General features: G+C 37.5%; 1 protein-coding gene across 1 annotated transcript in view; it reads right to left on the bottom strand.

The window, feature by feature from the left end:
• The window catches only part of gria4b (glutamate receptor, ionotropic, AMPA 4b), a 75,510-nt gene that overhangs the window by 6,162 nt on the left and 45,149 nt on the right, over positions 1 to 24,199 (bottom strand). Inside the window, exons 5-13 of the mRNA XM_079485788.1 lie at positions 23,613 to 23,666; positions 22,974 to 23,132; positions 19,071 to 19,238; positions 15,435 to 15,539; positions 13,146 to 13,256; positions 9,634 to 9,840; positions 8,466 to 8,839; positions 1,658 to 1,856; positions 576 to 823 (exon numbers count right to left, since the gene is read on the bottom strand). Coding sequence (XP_079341914.1) covers positions 576 to 823; positions 1,658 to 1,856; positions 8,466 to 8,839; positions 9,634 to 9,840; positions 13,146 to 13,256; positions 15,435 to 15,539; positions 19,071 to 19,238; positions 22,974 to 23,132; positions 23,613 to 23,666 — 1,625 coding nt within the window. The remainder of the gene's footprint in view (positions 1 to 575; positions 824 to 1,657; positions 1,857 to 8,465; positions 8,840 to 9,633; positions 9,841 to 13,145; positions 13,257 to 15,434; positions 15,540 to 19,070; positions 19,239 to 22,973; positions 23,133 to 23,612; positions 23,667 to 24,199) is intronic.

Below are 24,199 nucleotides of genomic sequence, written 5' to 3'. Positions count from 1 at the left end.
AGGGAAATAATGTAGACATCTGAGCTGAGGAGGAGAAGAGAAAGAAGAGCATTAAAAGAAGACAGTGCTGTACATCTGAAACCATGTGAATCCTCTACACTGCTTTGACATCATAACAGCTGTTATGCCATTGGATCAGGGAAGAGTCAGACAGACCAATGGTAACTCTATAACAAAATGTCAGATCTTGGGAGCTCATCATCTGAAGAATATTTCTCTGTATTCAAAACTAAACTTTTTTTTGTCCAGGGAATGGTAGATTTATGGCGTCTTCCCTTAGAATATGAAAATAAGGATGTGTCAGACTAGGCAGAGTTTCCACAGGCTTGCTTTTTGATCGTCAAAATTCACAATCATCATCCATTTTTAATTTCCAAAATTCATCTGCATCAGCAGTCATGCATCAGGTTCCATTTACCTGCTTGAAGCTACATAAAAAATTCAAATGAAGAAAAAAAACACATAGCAGTACGTATACAAGACCAGCAGACTGTAAAAAGAAATGGAAATAGGCACGCCAGGGAAGGTGGAATACCATAACAACACATGAGATATTGTTATACTACTCCACCCACCTTAACTGTGAGCCCTTGGGCGTGGCCACCCCATAGCCTTTGGAGTCTAGGTTGCCTCCGACTTTCATGGTGTCGCAGGGCTTGCGCTGTTCCGTGTACTCGTTCATAGTGGACTCCAGCAGGAAGGCGTACTTCCCTTTGGACTTTCGGACCCGCGCCACACCCTCCGCTGTGGTCTTGGTGAACACCGTGGGCTCGGCTGACTTCATGTAGCTCCACATTTTCTCGTAAACGGCGATCTTTGACCTCTGAAAGTTGGGATAGAGAATTCTAGTGAAGTGTGCAAAGCCAGTTTGTTAGAATTACAGTTTTGTTATTAAAGATCATTCCAATTGGATTTTGGTATCTCATATGATTTTTTTGAGTGTTGACAGCATTTTCTATCCTAGAGTTCCCCTAATTTTTTATTTACTTTTGAAGTAAAAAAGTGAAGCATATTGATCTTCATCAAAGGTTTACATTTTGTCAAATGAGCATTAAATTACAAACTAAGACAGGTTTCGTCAATGTACATCATCATCTCTACTTCTGTTACTAATATCTATATCTAAAGTTTTTTACATTATGTGTCTGTGCATATTAATTTTGTATTCATAAAAACATACACAAACATGTATATATTAAACAAAATGTAAAAAATAGTAAACATTTATGTACAATTTAAATTATTTATTAAATATAAATAAATACAAAAAATCTAAATATTTCATAAATGTACAGTAAATGCATGTGTTTGTAAATACAAATTAATATACATAGTACACAGACATATGTTATGTAAAATGTTGTTTGACAGCCCAAAATTATTTTGGCAAAAATGCTAAAAAAAATAAATTGTTAAAAGCACTTAAGAAATACATTGAAATTATGGTGAACTGAAATTGCAATAAAAATGCATTTGCCAGTGAATGCACACCGTCAAGATATTTTATTTTTTACATAGATGTTTATTCATTAATTTTTTTTTTTCAGGGAAACACGTTTTGTCCAATATATGTCCAAATGTATAAATGAACATTTTAAACAGCCTCCTTCCAGCAGACTTCCTCCCTCCCACTATTCCATTAGCATCGCCCACTCACCCTAAAGAACTCTTTGGTGGAGCCCGAGTCTAGAGTACCATACGCTATGTCTGTCTGCTTGGCCAGATCCTCAGCGCTCTCAATGGGTGACACCATCCTCTCCACCGTGAGGAAAGCAGCCAGGTTGGCCGTGTAGGAGGAGATGATGATAAGGGTGAAAAACCACCACACTCCACCCACGATCCGTCCAGAAAGAGACCTGCGCCGGCAGTAGGGTGAGGAGGAGATTGGAGAGGAAAATGACCATGTAGGGAAGGTTTGCAGAAGTTGTGAATGAGAGAAATGTTGGTGAGGATAAAAGCATTGTAAATAAGAGGGGTAAAGAAGGAAGACATTGGGGAAAACAAAAGGGTGTCAAGGAAAGCGGGAGGAGAAATAGAATAATTTTTGTTTAAAAAACAGAATGATAAATTAAACTTCACCCGAAATTGAAAATACTGACATGACCAAAACAGCAGTTCCCAACCAGATGACCTTTGGTCACTGGAACAAATAACATTTGATGTCACTGACATGCCACTTGCACCACAGGCGCCAATATAGATTTTTGGTAGAAGAGGGTCATTAAAATCACACCAGAATGTTCTATTTTGGGTGAAGTATTGAACAGTATTGAAGAGAACAATGGTTCTTTTATCTAGCACAGTATGGTGACCCTGCAGCAGGTGGATGTTTAGTATCTTAAAAGTATGACGAATGTCAAAAAATGTCTTGCAGAATATTGAGCTTTCAATTGACAAAAAACGCAAACCATTGAACTTCTGACCCTGCGCAGACCCCACAGTATCAGGGTATGCGAAGGCGAGGGGCTCTCCTCCTCCACTAAGAGGGAGATCTCTCTGACTGGGTGCCATGAAGACAGATTGACTATTTAGAGTGGGCAGGCGGGGACGTGAACCACAATGCAGGCGAAGTGCTAAAACCCAACGCTGTTTAAATTCACACCTCGCCCTGATTATGCAAATCAGTTTACAAGACCGCACTGCAAAATGGGCATCGTGAATTTATGCATGTCTGTCCTTCTTTTCGCCTCAAGTCACAGTGAAAATAGTAATATGCTGTAAAGAATGGAGTAAATGTTCTTAGTAATGCACTGATGTCACGTATCCAAGTCAGAATTACAGAAGCACTTTCTATTATTAGGGCAATAAGGCAATGGTGAAATGATGTCATGTTTTTCCTTTTCAACAAATGGTGCTTAACCGTCTCAGATGGTCAAACTAAACGTTTTATATTCTATTCATTATATATGAGGGCAGCCATTTTTGCAACCTTGTTACCAAATAGAGGACTATAATGTTTAGAACCCAGATGTGTGTGATTGTGTAATTTTCCTGAAAGAAAAGTAATAAAAATTATAATAATAATTTAAAAAATAAAGAATAAAAATGCAACAATTAATATCATAAACTGTATGATTTTTACTGTCTGAAATATGCCATTATAATTTTTTCATTACAGTGTGTTATTATTTTTATTATGAACAACACCAATAATAGTATATAAACAACAATAATAATTAATTATTAATTAATTAATTATGGATAATATTATTATTATTATTACAATAAAACAACAACAACTATTTTATATATATATATATATATATATATATATAAACAAAAAATAAATAATGGCATTTAACAAACTGTAAAACTGATTTTAATTGTTGGATTTTAATTGTCCTTAACAATTGTTTTAATAATCCTCCTTTCATTGTATTTTATTAAAAGTACGGAGTACATTTAGTGACTTGCAACTAATGTTAAGTGGTCCAACACGCTCGCATCTGCAATAGTCACTAAACTCTAACCAGTATGCAGACACACCATTCAGGCCTGGTGACGTCTGAACATCAAATGCGCTGGCTCTCGCACTAACTGTGCCTAATCTATTTGACTTCGTAAGACAAAGCCAATTTAATAAGAGCCTAAATTGAGTGGACACGAAACCAGTAAGTCACCCCTCAGGCCTCGCCGCCTCACCGTATCCTGGCATACAGTATCATTCATAAAGACATATGATTTATGAACAAATAAGCGTTTTCTCTGGTCTCCTGTAATGTCATTTCATGTAACACAGACCCTCTGATCACAGCTCAATGATAAGAGTTAGACTGCCTCTCTGGATTTCACACACATCCAAAACAAGTAAACTATCACCAGCGCAATCCTCAAAGCGGCTCATTATCAAAGCGGTGCCATTAGAGCTGTGAAATTGAATCTGTTACTGCTGTCACCGAAGCCCTGCATTACTCGCTGCAGCCCCCAATGCAGATTTCTCATGCAAAAAGACACATCAGCATGCGCGTATGAGAGCGAGAGGACGTTCAGAGAATACAAATTACATTCTAAAACGTTAGCAGAGCTTTATGGAGGGAGATTCGAGGCGACGTGGAAAAAGTCGAATCGAGAGGGCTAGAGAACAGAATGGGGAGACCTTGGCACACCGTAGATAAATGGAAAGGTCACTGACTGCAGCCACAGTAAGCCTCCAGCATTTTATTTATTCATGGTTTCCTCTCTACTGCTCTGATTAAGATTTAATACCTGAAAATCAATTTCTCCACGCATGAAACCAGAGTCATTCACAATCATACTGCACATTACTGATCTCCACCGGCAAATTGGAGAAATCAAAAAGCAAGCTCTTACATTAGGCCGCTGAAATACATTCATTCATATTAAGCAGCAATTTCTATTGTCAAAAACAAGCAGCAGGATCTTTGTTTTAAAAACTCTATTCAAATTCAATTTGAATATAAAAAAACATGGGTAGTTGACTAATAAGTGTGTCCTATAGTGTGACAGTAAACATTTTAAAGCAAACTTTTTATATTACACTTATCATAAAAAATAGCACAAGAGAGATTAATCTTCATTGTTTTTTCTTTCAACAATTTTGCTGTCACACCATAGGACAAATTGCACATTAGTCTGTCAACTACCCAGATTGATGGTTTCAGCAGCAACAACATAAACAAACGTTATGTGGCCAAAAAACGTAACTTCCGGTAGATTTCAATGAGGAATCAATAATAATTAAATTATTTAATTTAATATAAAATATGAATGAAAATATCTATTAATATAAATTGAATAGAAAATAAATTGTTATATAATAACTTTCCAATAAAACCGTCTATATAAAGGAACATTACTTTATGATACACATTATGATACTGAGTTACTCATTACAGTAACTAATTACAAAAAGTAAATCAATAATTATTAACTAAATAATAAATTACATAATTTCAAATTGTCATTGTTATTTTCTCCATTTACACTGAAAAAAGTAATTTTACTTGTTCAATTGAATTTAAAATTGAAGTTATTTCAGCACAATATATTGCTCCAACTTGAATATATTGTCTGTGTTCTCAGAATGTGCCAAAAGAATGTTATGTATTTACTAGAAAAAATTATCTGATTACGCAAAAGAGTCACGTCACCGTGCATACCACATGCTATTTCAGGCATGCCTTTCATCTATGTATGGTCATAGATCTAAAAAGGAAATTACAGTTCGAGGGTATCAACTTTTATTCCAGTGTGTCTTATGGAGATAAATGATTCGAGGGCTGAAATGATCATTTTGGCATGAAGAAAACCTGGGGCTATGTTGTAGCTTCATCTCCAAACTCTCATTTCCTTCACTGTTCCAGCACTGGCCTGGTGAGTGAATCATATCCCTGCATCAATCCCATGATGCCGCTCTCCTCCTAACCCTACAATAATTTCAAAGCCATCTACGGAATAAAAGAAGTCACTGAATAGAGGCAATTACTGGAGCAAGATCGACCATAATATACAAAAGCGGGTACGGAAGAATCAAGCAACGGCGAGAGAGAGGACAGAGAGAGATTAAGGATGCTAAAGAAAGAAGAATTGTTCTATGACACGGTTTATAAAAAACATTTGTAAAGCGTACGGCTGTACAGTGAGATAAAATGCGAAGGTGCAAAAAAAAAAAGCTGACGGGATGCAAGATTACAGCTTTTCTGACCAACACCGACCTTATTTTTCCTCTTTATACATAAGTACATACTACAGCTGCAAACACATGCACGCTTGACAGAGTAGCTCAGCTTCACACACTCAAATAAATATTACTCAGTGCAATCAAAGCACTTCAAGGACTTAGGTCACCGAAGCATGAAGACTATGGGTGGGAATAAAGATGCGCTTTATCCGAAGGCTTTATATATAAGATGCTGCCCTACAAATCATAAGACCAGCATTAGCATATCTTAATTCCACATTTATCCGTTATAACAATATCAAGGGTCTTCATTGGTTCTGTGTGTATGTTTGCAATCTGAAAATGAGTTTTTTCCCGATCTTCTCATGTCTGATATGGTCTGATGACCACATGCATTAAGACTACAGAACAAAACCTCACATGGCAGGTGCTGGCTGTTTCGAGGACCAGGAAACTGCTCTAGCTTTCTGCTGATGACACCTGTCAGCCGCCTGAGCCAAAAACAAGACTGGGAAACAGGCAAGAGTTACGACCCTGTCTGGCCTCATCACCAAAGACGCCTTAAGCATTTTCATACCCATCATCTTCCCGTCATCCTCATCTTGTTTAAAAACAGTTTAACTTGATGTGGAAAGTGTGAACAGGAAGGGTACATTATTTAAAAGAGTGATGAATCAAACTGAATTAACTACACATAGATCAACTGTAAAATAAATAAAAGAACTTTTTGAAGAGTTAAGTTGAGCAGAAACAAAGGACATAAGGAGAAATAAATGCTGCTAAGCTACTGCGTCATCTTGTCTTATAATCAAGAGCGCTGAGGTGAAGGCACATGCTAACTAAAGAGAATTAATGGCACATACTAAAGAAAATTTATGGAAGTGCACTTTCTCCACTTTTTAGAGCCGTTTCATCCTTTAAGCATTCAGTCCAATTCATGAATCTTATTAGTACTATGCAAAATGATGAAGTGCATGATTCTTAAAGACCTAAATGGGTCCTTTTAAGCGAAATCAAAACCATAGGCTCTCTACAGCGCTGTGATGTGCAGGCTATAGAGCAGAACAGATAGACTCTATGGTTTTGACAGCACTTGAAGTACCTGCCGTCTTCCTCCACGTGTTCTGCTTTTTATTGCTCTTCTCTTCCCCTTGTCCTGTCATGAGTGATTTCTTATCTGGTGGGGGCTGAAAAATAAAGCCTGTTTTTTTCTCTCTTCTCTTGATAACACTTCTTAAAGAGCTCTATCGTGGTAATGCAGGTATTTGTTACACACAGAGTACACAAGAGAGGGATGAGGGAGTGGACCTGATGTCAAATCCCTAGGTGAGAATCACAGACACATAAAAACAATGTGCCACACGGAGTAACAATGGATGACTAGAGCGTTTTCTGCAGGCTGGGGAATCGAGAATTGGCTGTGTAGACACACATGCAATATGTGGACATTGACGACAGATAGTGATGAGAAATGACCAGACATTTTGTGTCCAAGTATTGGGCTTCCCATTGGCTGCATGAACGGTGAGATTGATTGACTGTTGTGAACTCAGACCCGCTGAAAAGCTTATGGTCAATGATATGGAGTTAAAACAAACTAAGCCGCGGAAAGAATTAAGAGAGCACTCCAGAATTATTTTCAGTTTTTATGAATTTACTATTTTCAGTTACGTACATGTTTAAGTAAAATTATCCTTTTGTAAACATTTCTCCCAAATCCCAATGAAAATGTTGTTTTGTTATTTTAATTTATTTGAATAAATTGAAAGGCGACAAACTGATCAAAATAACAATAAAATATGACATTTTTGCAGATCTTCAATACTGCAAAGAAAATAAGTTCATATTCATGTTTAAACCAAACATCACTAATGCTTAAAATGTATTTTAGGATCGGTTCAAAGATGAATATTTGATGGAATAAGCCAGATTTCTTCACAACTTTCATGTGTCTTGTCATGCCGTCGGTCTTTCACATGTTGTCATTCCTGAGGTTTGTTTCTTTTGAAATCCAACAGACACTATACTAGAGAAATGACCACAATACATGCAGAAATTATTTTTAAAGGCAAAACTGGAGTGATTGCTTAACTTTTTCTGTGGCTGCATATACACTTGTCGACTTCTAGAGTCGAATTTTCTTAAAAAGTCCTTTATAAGCCTGCACAGAAATGAATATATAATTAATATAAAGGCAAAGGACTCATGTAGCAACTGTTGTTCATTTTTAAATTGACTGATAATCATATTTATTACATAACAAAAATGACATAGATCAAACTTATTTTCTAGAAGATGCAGTCCCTTATAAAAGCACCCAAAGTTATGCAATAACCAACAATGATCCAGTATGGATGCTGAACAGTGATATGGTGAAGAAGAGGTCACAGTTGTGCCGTTTGGGCCAATCAGAATTCAGGACGGATACTATCCCTTGTAAAATCAACATTGAAGCACAGGTGTGACATGTCGTTTAGCTGTAGACCGTGAAACATGTTGTAGACACGTTTTAATGATACACAGTATAACAAATTAACAACTTAATATGACCATCAGTGAGGATTTTGATTGGTTGTTCACCCTCCCCATGATTCAAAACAGACACAGTTAATAAACAAAGACTGTTGATTCAAATCAAGTTTTCTTTTCCTCTTTCATTGTTAAAACTCGTCATTGAATCGCTATGGAAACTACAGAAAGGACTCTATTTCAGGTATCAGATATTACCACATCATTTGTCGTTCAAGAATACCAGTGGTCACTAACGTCACATGCATTATTTTCTCTCAAGAATGATCCTAACAAAAATCTTTGAGTTACTGACCTGGGTGAGATGTCACATCCCTGCTGCATGAAGGCTCCCAGGGAGAACCAGAGACTGTTGAAGATGCCGAACTCATTGGGGGGCTGGTCGCTGGGCGGACCGTCGGTACCCTCTTCCGGTTCCTCGGTGTGCCACTCGTACGGGCTGAAGCGGCTGACCAGGAAGAGCACCACGCTCACGCCGATGTAGGCGAACACGATGCACATCCAGATCTCGTAGGCCAGCGGGTCCAGGAAGGAGAAGACGCCCGGCTTGGACTTCTGAGGTTTCTTGATCATGATGGAGATGCCCAAACTCATAAAGGGCTTTGAGAAGTCAATGACCTCCTCCCGGACCAGAGTTATAGTCAATGGGGCCACAGCGATTTCCGCTTTCTAAATAACACAAAATATATATCTGTATCAATATACAGTTCTTATATGAATCCTTTTCATTGAATGAATCGTATTGTCACTCTGGGTTTGAAACAAGACTTTGTGTTTATATAGTGACCAAGCCATTTGATTAGATGAATTTACAGCAAATATCAGCAAAGCTGGGATTTCATATATTTGAGCAACCAGAAGAGAAAAATACTCAGCAGAGAAAATAAAGAATGATCTGCTGATTTCAACCTCTACTCACAATATATTTTACAACTTCTCCAATTGAACAAGGATTTACATATTACACTTAAAAGTCCATAGAGTTAATCCAAAGGGTTTAATATTGAGGTTTGGTGAAGTGGGATAAACGAATCTATGTGAGAAAAGATGCTTACAGCACAAGACAGAAAACACTGAAGGAGGATGCAAGTTTTGCCGCATCCAAAAAACTAGATTATGGCTGGTGACTTAGTGACACTATGTACCTTGCCAGGGCCGAGCAAGACTAATCCAAAAAAGAAATTAAAGTTTGTCATAACTGGCCCGCACTTCCTAGAGAAAGAAAAAACATGTACGTATTCCAGTGCTCAGCAAAAATCTGCAAGATGACAAGCACTGGCTGTATACAGTATTCATTAATAAAGTTTTGCCTATGGAGTCCAGAGACTGGAAGATTGTTTTATTTTTTATCTTCATCTTTCACCTGCTCGGCCTGGGTGAGACTTCCGCTCGATATCTAAACATATATGCATTAGAAACATATAGATTACATTTTTTTTATAAATAAGTGTAATATAATTTACCCCGTACACCAGCTCCCCAACCATCCCGTTCCAGATCTTTGTCTCTGGGTCCCGAGCTCCGTACTTTCCATCCGGCACGATGGAGATCTTGTACTTGATGCCGATATGTTTGGCGATTTCAGATGCCAGATCCACGCAGTATCCCTCAAACTTTTCATTTCCCTCGAACATCTCCCAGTTCTTCTTGAGCATCACATACGGCCCTTCCTGAATGAACAAGACCACAACGGGATTTCAATGGGCACAGGTCAGAGCAAACATTTATTTCACGTGTTACAGTTTAGTAGCTTGTGAATGTGACACAATCACCAACGGAATGATCTAAAAAGATTTTGATCTAAAAGCTTATTCAGATTTAGCCATGAATTCTTTCAGCAAACAAATAGTTTGAATGTGGCTGATGGATTTGCTCATCAAATATCAGATGTGTGCGGTTGAAAAAGGCACAACAAAAATAATATTATATATTATTGTTTTTTAAATGCACACGAGTCGATATTCGCCATCACTCCTCAATACAGAATAAAATCAAATAGATTCAATCACGGTAAATGCTTCTGTGAGAGTGCATGAGCTCATGCGACACAATAAAGATTTAATACAAGCATTCACACAATACACACAATGTCCATAAAAGCTGTATATCGCACATATGAGTTATGACTGAAAGAAAAGTTTCTGACCCACAAAATTAAGGACAACAATTTATTACAATATCACGTTTTTATCAAACATTGAAACCGAAACTTGCTATTGTAAACCTGTCATGAGCAATAATATACAACTTTATGTTATTGAAGCATACTATATGAGAGTATCTGTGGTAAAAAATGCCACACCAGAAAAAACTAATAGTCCATTTCACTGTATTGTGTACCGTAAAAAAACAATAGCTCAAACATCAGATGGTGTCCTACCGCAAAAAAGATTTGATTTGCAAGGAAATGGCAGAACATTTTCATAAAAACCGAGAAAGCATGCATACCCCTTTAACAAATATTTCTAAGCCATATGGCTAGCCTAAAATGATGAAAGGCAGGGAACCCAGTAGATAGAATTAAATATTTCACACACTGCAAATACTGTAGAGAGCTCTACACGAATGTCAGCGGAAGAGTCGTTTCATCTCAAATTTGTTTGATGTATGAGAACGCAGCCCTCTCCTTAAATTTTTATCACAATAACGGGTGTGTTGTTCCTGGGCAGTAGTTTTCTACAGGTAAAAATTGGAAAAAGTGCCAGTAGCGAGTAAACCTCGGATCATCTGTATTCTTGCAACACACCTCGAGCTGTATATAGGCAGCCATGCAAAATGATGTTCTTGGTCCTAAATGATTTTCTATTTACAACTTCTACCTTCAGAATCATGAAATTATATGTATTGTACACAGCACAGCAGGGACTCTTGATGGATATCCATAATATGCTTTAGGAATTGCTAATGAATGCATATGGACAAGAATAATGAGTTTTTACAGTGTGCTATATTTCATAACCTGCATGTTGTAACTTGGAAACTTCTGTGGTAAACTTTTTTTTATTTACAGCACTTTGGTCAACTGCGGTGGTATTAAATGTGCTTTAGAAATATATTAAACTTGAGAAATAGGACACACATGTTAAATAAAGACTTCTTTTTGATATTATGGATACATCCACTTTCCCAATTTATAGTGTAAAAATGATTTGCTACCTTAAATGTACTGTACATTTTGGTCAATTGATAACGTATAAAAATAAGTTGAAATTGCTTAACTTATTTTGAAAAGTAATGCACTAAGTTTCAGATGGCTTGCAAAGCCAAGTTGACTTTACCTAAAAATTAAGGGATAGTTCAAGCAAATGTAATTCTGTCATCATTTACTCACCCGCTTGTCATTATAAAACCTGTATGACTAACTACTTCAGCAGAACACAAAAGAAAATATTTTGCAGAATGCTGGTAACCGAACAATGGCGATACCCATTCCATTCTATTGTCTGTACACAAAACCAATGCAAGTCAATAGGCATAGCTGTTGTTTGGTTACAAACATTCTTCAAAATATCTTCTATTGTGTTCTGCAGAAGAAAAAAAGTCATACAGGTGTGAAATGACAAGAGGGTGAGAAAATTATGCATTTTCATGAAACAACATTTTGTAATGTTTGTAACCCAACAACATTGGCCCTATTGACTTCCATTTTAATAAACACAAAAACACCATTCTCAAAATATCTTCTTTTGTGTTACAAAGAAGCAAGATTCGTATACAAGTATAGAACAACACAACAATAAACAAATGATGACATCATTGTTATTTTTGGGTGAACTATCAAAGGACCACATGCTTAACTCTTCTCCATTCAGCTCCGTCCTACTGAAGATGGTTTCTCAGAAGTTCGAGTTTGTTTCGAATCCAGGAAAGAGCATCCCTGGATCAGAATTTCTGCTTTCATAATGTATTCCAGACAAACTTAGACGTAGGATGTTCAATCTCCTCGCCTCCAAACCTCAGAGTGCTCCAGTCAATTTAACATCACCATCAAAAATGAACGTGACAAGACAGTTGTTAGCTAATTGACTAGCTAGTAGCGCAAAATGCGTAGACATTTAATAATCTACAACCAGTCCTTAAAAACATTCAAACATAATGAAAAAAAACTAAACTTTACTGAAAAGTTGGTTGCCACCATTTTGGAAATGGAGTTAAATGACACTAGTCGCTGAGGACTTGGGTTGAATGATCTTCAGCAGATTTTACAAGTCGACTTCAAGTGCAGTTCCAGCGGTTATTATAATAGAGCTTCGGGTTGCCTGGAACGAACCATCAGTTCTCATTGTCTGTGTGTCCGTGCTTGATTTCACCTCAGTTGCCTCCACCAGCATCTCAGTTTCTTAATAAAGGATTCCTCACCAGGGGCTGAAAAGAGGAGGATTTGCTTGAGGTGCGACACTCCAAAACCTCAAACTTAAAATAGCACATATGTCCAAACAAACAAATCGCAGTCCATTAAAACTCTTTACATTGATAACCATGTCATTTACAATTCCCTTGACAGCACAGATAATGCAAAATACAGAAAGTATGCTTTATCGTAATTCACACGTTTACAACTGACAAACTGAACAAATAAAATAAAAGCACAAAATGCAACACATCAGTTGGAGCAACCGAGAGACACACGGAGTTCACGATGCCAAGGCGGCCAACATTTACACAGGACTGCTGAGATGCTTTTCAGCGCATGTAGAAACATTTGTGTAATCTGAATGGACAGCTGTATGATTGACAGGTCACAAAGAAAGAGAATGTGCTTTGATGAACAGCACAGCGCAGCTGGAAATTCTGCAGCGCTCGCAGATCTTAATCTGTGCGTGCGTGTTATGAAGGATTCATCGCTATTCCAGAATGTTCATCTTTTCACCATGTATATGAGAAAAGCTTGTGGTCCATGGAAGATTTCAGATGAAGGGCAAAACAACTGCTTTAACTTTTTGAGTGAAATATGTACAAATTCTGCTGTACTTACCATAATGGTTGTCACGATTACAGTTCTGTTCTCCATGCCAGACGTTTCATTGGGAAGCAAGGCTTGATCCTGGGTCAGAACCAACTTGTCAGCATCGTTCCAATAGCCGATCTGGAGCAGGTAAAAGGAAAAGAATGAGACTCCAGACCCAGCAGAGAGAGTAAATACGTGCAAACCTGCCAATAGGGCTGTGTGTGTAAATGTGTATGAATAATGTATGTGAGAGGGCTTAAATGGCACTGTTGTTTTTTAATAAAATGCCTAAACATTCTTAAAAAAACAACATTTTGCACCTTTACTTAGAGTAAGTGTCTTGAATACACAAAGACATTTTTACACAGTTTTAAGCAAAAAACTCATTACAGTAAATATGGTTAAAGACCCCATGAAATCTAAACTGAACTTTTCGTGTATTAATTATTTGTCTATTAGCACCAAAGCCATTGATATGGTGGTGTAGTCCTAAATGTAGAATGCTCCAAACCCTCTTTTACAATAAAACAACTAAAAACATTAAGACATCTGGGCTTATCTAGCAATTCAGTCGTTCGGTGGATCTGTAGATTTAAATCTACATAACAAATCGGGCACAATATACTGTATTAACATGAAGGATTTTTCCGTATTCCTTTTTACACTTGTTTTACCTGAATTTTTTCATTGTGCACTGCATTAAACAGTATTTTAGCATTAACGGAAATGTCCGTAAAATAAAAGGAAATGTACTGTTCATATTCTGCCAGGACATTATCTGTTTTTACAGGATTTTTTTACAGTGTAAACACACTTCATCTTCCATGAGTGTGGCTTTGAAAATGATGTCACAGTGTGTAACATTCTGCTGTGGGATGCAAAAGCCACAGACGTAAAGACAAACACGAGCGGCGGTTTGTGCCCGATGTCCTTACGAGACCCAGATGAAATACCGAAAGCAAAGCTGGGCTCCGGCATCCGCCTTAAGCAGGGCTCACGACCGGCTGATAAATGAGAGCCAAACTCTGGCGGCTCCCTCCTATGTTGCCCTCATCCTGCTCTCCGCATCATTCTTCCCCTGGTGCACTGCTCAACAGCTGCCAAGAGCCGCCACACTCCATAAAGCACGCCAGAGGCAGAAGGGTTCCCATAACTTCAAAAGAAGGTGCGTGACATGGGACTTTACGGCACATACATAGCTCTGCTGCTAAAATCACTAGACCATTCAAGGTCTACATTTGCTTTCTTTGTATGTGAACACGTGCGTTTGGTTGTACTGAACTGCTAACACTGGCCAAATGTGAGAATTAGAATAGTATATTAAAGATGCATACAATTTTTTTAGGCTTGTATAAACTGAATCTTAGTTTTTGAGAAGAATTTAAGGAGGCTTGGCAAAAAAATGACACACAACAGATGCATTTGATTATAAAGACAGCGCAGAAAAATGACTACAAAATATTACCAAGAGAGAATTAACAAATATTAATAAAAGATAAATTATATCCTGTAAGCCTATTTTATGCATTTTGTATAGTAAAAAAACATTTTCTTATATGCTGTGGTTTGGCTATGTGCCAAAAAATTGACATTGCGACGGTATTAACCGTTTTTCTCATTTCGGTTATGTGTGAAGGTGAAAATCCTGTAAACTCAGAAAAATGGTCCAATAAAAGAAGCTGAATATGAACAGATTCGCTTTATTTTTTACATGTCCCCACAGGGGCAATACGGTCAAAGCCCGCTTGTCAGATTGCCCACTCTTTTCGCCAGCTAACGTGGGCATGAAACAGAACACGCCGTCTCACCGGAAATTTTGTGTGGGCGGTTTGACGCCAGAGTGGAAAGAAGTACCATTTCTATGAAAATGATTATCCCTGATTTACATCAGTGTTCATAAATTCATATACAAATGTAAAATGCCTGTAAAACCGATTTTCAACTTGTAATGCGTCCATATATCCGTAAGCATACGCATGTAATCGAGTAAGAAACATACAAGATGTCACATTTTACAAAATAAAAACCGCTGACTAAAAATAAAAAGGACTCATCAGGGGCTCCTGGGATTGTTCTCGCAGAAACAGCTGCATCAAATGAAGCACCCAGCGTTAAGCACACAGAAAAAGATGAGGAATTAGACAGAAATTACACTCGACAGATGCTGAGAGACAGACCAAGAGCAAAGCATGATTACACTTCCTCACAATCAAAGACAAATTGCCAACATCATCATAAGCATTTTTTAAAGTCATGCAAGTGTGAAGTTAAATGCGGCAAACCTTTCGAAACTGTGAGAACAAAATGACATCTTACCCTTCTAGGGCCGTTGCCTTTTAATTCGAAAACATCCATAGTGTAGTTGACCCTGCGCCCGTAGTGGTCAAACTGAACATTTCCCGTTAATCCCTGAAGGCGCACCTGGATTACAGTGATAAACAATGCAATTACAGTTTACCCCGCTGCAAAGCAACGCCAAACACTTTCATTTAAACATCTGCTTTCTTTCTTGACTTCTACGAAATCACTTTTTTTCAAGAAGCACAATCGTACGCCAACATTTATCAAACTGGGGTCTGCTCCCCCCTCATTTAAGAAAGCCTGAGGGTCTTCAGAAAACTCAGATTATACAGAGACAAATCAGAAACGATGATACTGACTTTACTGACTGTAAGAATAAATGCAAGAAAGGCTGCAGAGTTTTCCCTGGGGCGTCTGAGAATGTAAAACATGGAAGAGCCAAATGCAGGTTTATAGTTTATCTGCGTGCATATATACAAGCACATTATAAAGTGCACTGTTAGATGTCGCTGTAGATTAGCAGCACATTACTGTAAAAATCCACAGTACAATACTGCATCTGTATATTACAGTAAAATACTGCAGCTCATAATGCATTCTGGGTAATTTTCATTGAGCGGGAAACTTTTACAGTAAATTTTGGTCTCGCTGTAACCTCGCTGTAGCTTTGCTGTAACCTGTAACGAAAGTGCGCCACAACGTCATCACGTCAAATCACACAGAGCCCATCCTGGCTGCAGCTGGAGGAGGATAATCGATTTCTGGCAGTTTGGTAAGTTTTTAGTTTGGTTTATTTTATGTGTTTCATACAAAAAAATTATTTTGTTTTTGTATTTTGCACAACAGTTTGTCACAGTGTTGTTTTAAACGTGGAATGAGAGAGATATGGTCGCCAACAAACGTTACTTCTACCTCAGAAATTAAACTAAGTCAGCCCACTGCTTAAACCCGTTTTACACATCTCACTTAATGAATATAGGATTATTTCAACCATTTATGAGGGTTTTGGTGAGTTTATTTTCTGTCGAATAGTTGAAGTTCGTTTATAATGGCGAGCTAGGTAAACCGACTTGTATTTGGTAATAGATAAACTCGCGTTTGTGTTCAAATAAAATAATCTTTGACCAATTCAACTAAGATTCCTCCTAAATAAATCTCATACGAAATAACAAAGTCACTGTAAAGTAGCCCACACAGCTACCAAACTGCTTCACACAAAATGAAACGTCATATTAAACTGTGATGAGTGCGATCCATACAGATTTCATTACTAACAGATTTATAAATGTGTTTGCGGCGCTTATTTCTGTATTTACGGTATATCCGCAGAAGCAGATATGATGTTCTTTAGAGTGTTTTACATTCAGTTGGCCAAAAAGTTTTGTATGACAATATATTTGTAGCGATATTGCTTCCAACACCTCAAATCAATGCACGTACTTTGCTAAAGAGCGCTGCTGACTCCGCCTTTACGTAATGACGCTGTACGGAAAGAGGAGCGCGATCAGCTTTAAATGCATTTCCAAAAACACATTGACTTTCGCTACACCAACGGTATAGAAAATGCAATCCCAAATATTTGAACTCTTAATGTTAATGTATACAGGGGAAAACATTTAAATGATCATTTTGCTACATTTTTGATTGACTATCTCAAGCGTATATAATAAACAGAATGGTTTCTAAATTTCAGCAAGTAACATATCATTATATATTTCTTCTTACAGCTCTAACGTCACAGTTTGGTCCACTTTTGCACCCTGGGCTTATGAGTTTCTGTAAGTATTCACCATGTATTTATAATACAACTTTTATTCAAATTTGTTTCTGGTTTTACTTCTGACTTTTTAGTAACACTTACAATAAGGTTCTATTTGTTAACATAGGATGTTAATACATTTTAACATTTGGCAATACATTTTTAAATCAATCAATTTATCTCTGTTCACATTAGTTAATTCATAATGAATTCTCAAATATTATTAATGTTGAAAAATATATTGTTCATTGTTAGTTCATATTATCTATACCATTAATAAATGTTATGGAATAAAACCTTATAGTAAAGTGTTACTATATTTTCTTTCACCATTTACTTCACAATTTGTACTTATTTCAATGGCTAACAGATTTTGTTATTTTTGGCTTTTTGTGTTACAGTCTCACCATTGATATTTTGGCTGGATTTGGTCATTTTTAAACCAAGCAAGTCATAGGATGTCCAGTTACAACTGCAAGTCATGTAGTTTCTCGACAAAAATACCCACACCCACACAACACTCTCACACAGCACCACACATACAACCCTCTCACACAGCCCCACACAACACTCTCACACAGCCACACACAACACTCTCACACACAACAATCTCACACAGCCCCACACAACACTCTCACACAGCCACACACAACACTCTCACACACAACACTCTCACACAGCCCCACACAACACTCTCACACAGCCACACACAACACTCTCACACACAACACTCTCACACAGCCACACACAACACTCTCACACACAACACTCTCACACACAACACAACACTCTTACACACGACACTCAGTTTGAATGGAACATTTTAACTACAGACCAGTGTTTTCTTTGCCAGTGTTAGATGACACCTGTCACTTTGTTGCTATTGTTTGTTTTGATATGTAATGTATGAATATTTTTGCTCACTTAAATGTTGTAATATATATAGGAGTCAACATTTGAAGTGGGTCAAAAAAGTTACAAGAATAGGTATTGTTCTCGCCTTTTTGATCCACTTTAAATGTTGACTACTGTACATAGTCATTATATGTTGTTAATGTAATGCATCATTCTTCGATACTGTTTTAAATGTTTTAATACTTTTTGTTTCAATGAAATGATTCAATAAAAAATTTGCCTGGATTGCCTTTTGATTCATAATGTCAAGTATAGCAGTTTTATAATATTAATAACTACAGATTTATATCCAAACTAGCTAAAATATATAATAATATTTGTAATTATTGCCAATACGAATTATATAGTAATTTGTCAATTTAGGTATTACAGTAAATTGCAGTAAAAATATAGTAAAAATACAGTAAAGTACTGTGTTGTATCTATACAGCAATATTTGTTGTACTGTAGTAATCTATTACAGTACAGCACTGTAAATCAAAATACAGTAACTTACTGGCAACCGTGCTGCCAGTAACGTACTGTAAAAATACAAGCAAATCGTTAACAGTGTGTACTGTACTCTGTACTTTATGAAGCTCATCTTACTGTGATAACACTTACAAATTACAAAAAACAACTCCTTAAAATGAGAACAGTTCTTATTATTGCATCGAACTATTGCTTACATTATGGTCTAAGCACTCTTTTTGTCTCTCTCTCTCTCTCTCTCTCCTGTTGTTTTCTTCTCGCTCTCCAATCTTGCGCTTACACCTTTTAATTCCCCCTGTCATATTACACCTCACTTCAATTCAAATATTTCTGCATTTTCCAGATCAACGATTACTCTTTTTATCCTCTGCCTTCTTTCACCTCTCTGCCTTGTTTTTTCTATTAGATATTTCTTACAACTGTCTGTCTTCCTCATATTCAAACCCTTCAAAGAGTCCGTCTCTACTCTCGGAAAAAGCCTGCGTGTGCTCATGTGTGTATGTGACCTGTTTGAGCGTGCGCTCCATGTCAATGCCCTGGTTCCAGGGTGCAGCGGGGTTGGCCAGGCAGTCTCCGGCATTGCCCCTGCGGGAGATGTCCACCTTCTGCCTGCGGAGGTTCCGGAAGGCATCTGCCATCACCATCACGCCATCATATGTCAGTGCAGACGTGTACTAGAGAAACAAAGAGTCAGTAAGAGGTCATATACGATATACTGTACATGTGCATCTGTATCATAATTTCAAGTCAGCAAAGACCTGGGATTTGACATTTTTTTACAGGTTTGATATACCGATATATGTTTTTGTGTATTAGAACATATTTCATAATTGGGCAATAACTATAGCAGTCCGATCACAATAGACAGATATTTATGAAAAGCGCTCTGTAGAGCAGTTTGTCCATTTAGGGCTACTGTAGGAATTCGCCATTTTGTATGTAGATAGAAATAGCTCATTCTAAGGTAATAAAAACATAACCTTTCATTATGTAAGGTCTTTATACACCTCTGAAGACATAGTTATGGATATTATATTGCATTTCTATCAATAGATCCTCCAAAAAAGCAAAATGTAAAACAAAATAAACCACACATTTGACATTACATACAATTTTGTACGGAGAAATTATAGATTTTAGATTATAATTACCTATTTTTTTACTTTCAGTGGAATTAGTTGCCTGGGACCTCAATAAATTATACAGTTGCGTTTGTGCATTGTAAAATGTTTTTATTCATTTACCTAAAAATATGCTACACTTAACAGGGTATGACCCACTCAAACAGACTATATTAGCTTACATCAACAACGCTTTGTGTAGGTTAAAATATTGCTTTCATAGCTCTATGAGCAGAGGACACAGGAAACCAAGTGAAATTGTTTTGCTGCAAAGGACAGTTGCATCATGGGAAACAAACAGGCACAGTCGACTGAAAGCCAGGGACAACACAAGAAAAAAGGAGAGCAGTGGTGCGTTTCGGAGAGACTCACATTCTTGTCATTGCACATATTAGAATCAGGCGGAGCATGTGAAATCAGTGAGCTCTGACACACTAGCTGTGATGCCTTTCCTGTTCAGCCTCTGCTGGGTGTGGGGATAGTCAGTCAGCTTCTATCGGCGGCTGCCCTGATTGCACCATTAAGTGGCTTGTGCTTTCTTTCTCTGCCTCGCTGAGATAAACCGGCGCTGAATTAATCACTACAGGCAACACTGTATTTTTACAAAAGAAAGAATCCGCGGCTCAGCATACGTACATGCTTTGGCGGCCTGATGCACGTATTTTTCACTTGTTCTTGCGTTTCCTTTTTTATATAATATGATGTGGATTATATCATCAATGCGAGTTAAAAGAAGTCACCGGAGGTTGTCGTACACACGCACACATTGCTTCAACCAAAAATCCTCCTGCTGTGTTCCCAGGATGCCTTGTTGGTTTGATTGCTGATGGTTGAAAGAAGCAACTCTGACAGTGCTGTAGAAAGTATTTGGTGTTCCATTCACAGATCTATGGGGCAAAGTGCTGGGACTTTTTGTACCATTACAAACAGAATATAGAAACTACAGAATAACCCCTGGGCTAAAATGACAGACAGGTTACAAGAGATGGTACGAGAAAGTGAAGCGAGAGAGAAAGAGAGGGAAATAACAAGTGATCGAAAACTATTTAAAGGAAAGGTTCATCCAAAAATATGGGTTTATTCGATTCTACATTACAACTCGGCTAACTTTTTCTTGAAGACGAATTTATATTTATACTCCCACCACAATGTTGTGGACAAAGGTCAATTATCAACAATGTTGTCAGGTAACTGACTCCCGCAGGACAGACAGAAGTATTACATAAGCGGTAGTTTAATCACTCCTGCTAATGCCCAGCACTTCCAACTTCATCTGCTCCCCAAAAACACGTGGATTGATCTCTGGAGGAAGAGCGTCCTCAGAAGGCAGTGCCTCTGGGATTTAGAAAATAGCATTGGGTGAAAAGGCTAGAAAAAGGCAAACTGCTCAGAGATTTTACAGGGTTTTGGAGTCTCTGCTGTCTGAGGATGGCTTAGGGGAGTAGCTTAAGGTGTTCAGAGTGAAGGAAGTGTACATCACAATGGTAAAAGTGTACATTTATTTGGATTAAGATTCACTCATTCAATCTTTAAATTATTTCCGCATTTCTAATAATAGTAAACTCATGAAAATAACAGAGTAACGCAAATATAACTATAGGAACTTTGAAATCATCATTAAAAAAGAATTATAATAAAATGTGTTACTTATTTTACTTATTTGTGTTATACTACTCCTGAAATTGCATTAAATTCTTATTAAACAGTATTAAAGGATATATACAGTATATAAAGGACAGTTGTCCTTTTGCTGCTGTCCTTCTTAAAACGCGTATCTCCGTATTTTGTGGTTAATTTTTTTGCCATAAATCATTATTATTAGTCACATTGCTTGTCAACTTTGACATTATAGTATTTATTCATTTAAAAAGTTAAATTACAGAAAAACAGCGAATTTGGACATCCAAGGTTTTTGGAAGTTAATATACAGTATGGGTAGTTGACAGATTAAAATGCAATTTTGGCCTATCGTGTGACGGCAATTTATTTTGAAAAAACTAACAATGAAGATAAATCTCTCATATGCAATTTTATATGATAAATATAGATAATATAAAACAATGTAATATTAACTTATTTTGTTTTCAATGTTACACCATAACCCTATATATCTATATAACTATATTAACTATTAAACAATTATAAACCACAAGGTTAAAAGTTTAAGAACACTTATTAGCTTATTCGTATTTTTGAAAAATATTAAGCACACCAAAACTGTGGAACAGCACAAAGATGAGAATTATGTTAGAAACTAAGGATAAAACTTGTTTTTTTTAACACCTTTGGTGAGGTCACCTTTTTCCTAGAACTATATTGCATTTTATCAAGGGGCTTCTTAGGGTTTTATCCTCAATATCGATATCTCTTCTATTCTATTCTGTGGTCACCTTCAGATAATGAGAAACATTTCACTCAAATGTTCTAAAACTTTTGACCGATTAAAATATATAAAATGAGCTTGTTGCTGCCAATTTAGACTCTTCACAGTGAGGTTCAAGCTGATGGTTGGACCACAGCAGAAACCTGCATGCTAGTCCATCTCTGTCACTCTGCAACTCTGATACGGTCAACCCCAGCAGCCCTCTCTGCCCAGCGGTGTGCAGTGAGGAGCAGCCGCCTGTTAAACTGATGTCCCCTTAGGCCAAGCTGAAGGGAGTTTCGTTGCCATGGCGCATTACCAGGCAGGGATCAATAGAACCGCCCTCCAAAGAATGTCATCCTCATTAGCCCCACAGGGAAAGTCAGCCTTGGTAAAAATGGATAAACAAAAACCCTTCGACAGGCATATCGGATCACTAGCTGGATCTGTCTACTGAGACACGGATACACGGAATAGCCAATTACAAGTTTATGATTTACCGTAGAGGTCAACGTGATATTGTTAGTTACACAGCGGGCTCAATCCTACCATGCAAACAACTACACCATTCCTAAAGTAAGCTTATTGAAAATGCATGCACACAGTAAAACATGAGCAGGTGTTCAGTATGTGTGTACTTAATATCAGCACTGGCTGTGATTCGGCATGAAACTACCCCGACTCATACACCAAACCTATAGACGTTCATTAAAAAATGTGATCGTACAATCAAATTAAAGGACCAGAACTAATGACAGTAATTATGGAGATGAAAATAGCTTTGGAAATGATCTTTATACTTCCTTGAGATTGCAAAAGTGGTTAAATTGGGTAGTTTATAATGTGCAAGTACAGGTATTCTTCTAGATCTGGGTTGAAAGAAGTTTCGTGCCGGATCTCAGCCGGATCAGGCCTTGCGACGGTACCTTGGGAGGTATGTCAGAGCCGGGGTACTCTCGCTGGTCCAGCTTGTTCCAGCGTTGCATGAGTTTAATAACCATGGGATTGCTGAAGTCCACCAACTGAAAGCCTGTCACATTGGCTCCCCCATGCATGAAACGCTCTAGATTTATGTCCTTAAAACCCTGTCAGAGCAAAGGAGAAGAGAGTAAAATGAAGAGAGAGAGAGTGCGAGAGAGAGGGAGGGAGATTATTAAAACATAGCAGGCATTGCGGTGCTACGATAAGAGAAATTCCACAAACATTCATATCCAACTCGCCTCTCTGAGCCAATTCTGTTCACAGCCAGAGAGAGAGAGAGTGTGGGAGAGTGAGAGCAAGTGAGAGTGAGAGAGAGAGAGAACACTCGGCAGCTTGCAGCACCATTAAAACACTGTCACCTCAGACCGGAATATGAATTAGTCTCTCAAATTGACATATCTTGCTTAAAGAAAAGAGAGTATTAAGAAGGAATAAAGGAAAGGGAGAGCAAAAGAATCCGGACAGGACAACCAAAGAGACCAGTAAAATGAAGTGTAAAGCGCCAAAGATAAAAAAAAGAAGGTAAAAGACGGGGACGAGCTAACAGGGTGAACAAGGAGATAAGGGAATACAATTAAACTCACCAAATTTGCCATGATGTAATGGTAGCCTCTGACGTGCTTGCCGACGCTCACTATCTGTGGAGGCAGACCAGACGTTGCGGTGAGGGAAAATCTTAAAAGCAAATACAGTTGTCGAGGAGGCGAGCTTATGAATATATGACTGAGCCGTAAGCTGTTGGAAAAGCAGAGTTCTGCCATTTTTAATTATTTCTAATCAAATACAGTGCATTTCCCAATACTGCTCTGTAATTTGAGAGATATTAAAGCAAACACCAGCTAGAACATCTTAAAATAACATTTGACAGCTACAAAATGATGCAGACGGGACCATCACATGGGCAATTTGCCGGAGATAAAGAAACTGCTTGTCTAATGTGTAATTTCAAAAACAGAATTACTTTGTTTTTGTCCCCCAAGGCCATGTGGTCGTGCATATTTAATATTTGTAATGAAACGGGTTGCTTTTTGTATTTACCCATCACTTAAAAGTGATCGTTTAACCAAAAATAAAAAGCCTGACATCATTTATTCACCCTTTTTACAATTCAAACATGTATGATCTTGTGCAGAACATAAAAGACGATATTTTAAAGAATGTTGGTAACTGA

Source organism: Barbatula barbatula (genome assembly GCF_947034865.1).
Source record: "Barbatula barbatula genome assembly, chromosome: 22".
Lineage (NCBI taxonomy): Eukaryota > Metazoa > Chordata > Actinopteri > Cypriniformes > Nemacheilidae > Barbatula > Barbatula barbatula.
The sequence above is the reverse complement of the archived record's forward strand: the minus strand, read 5'-3'. Positions and strand labels throughout refer to the sequence as shown.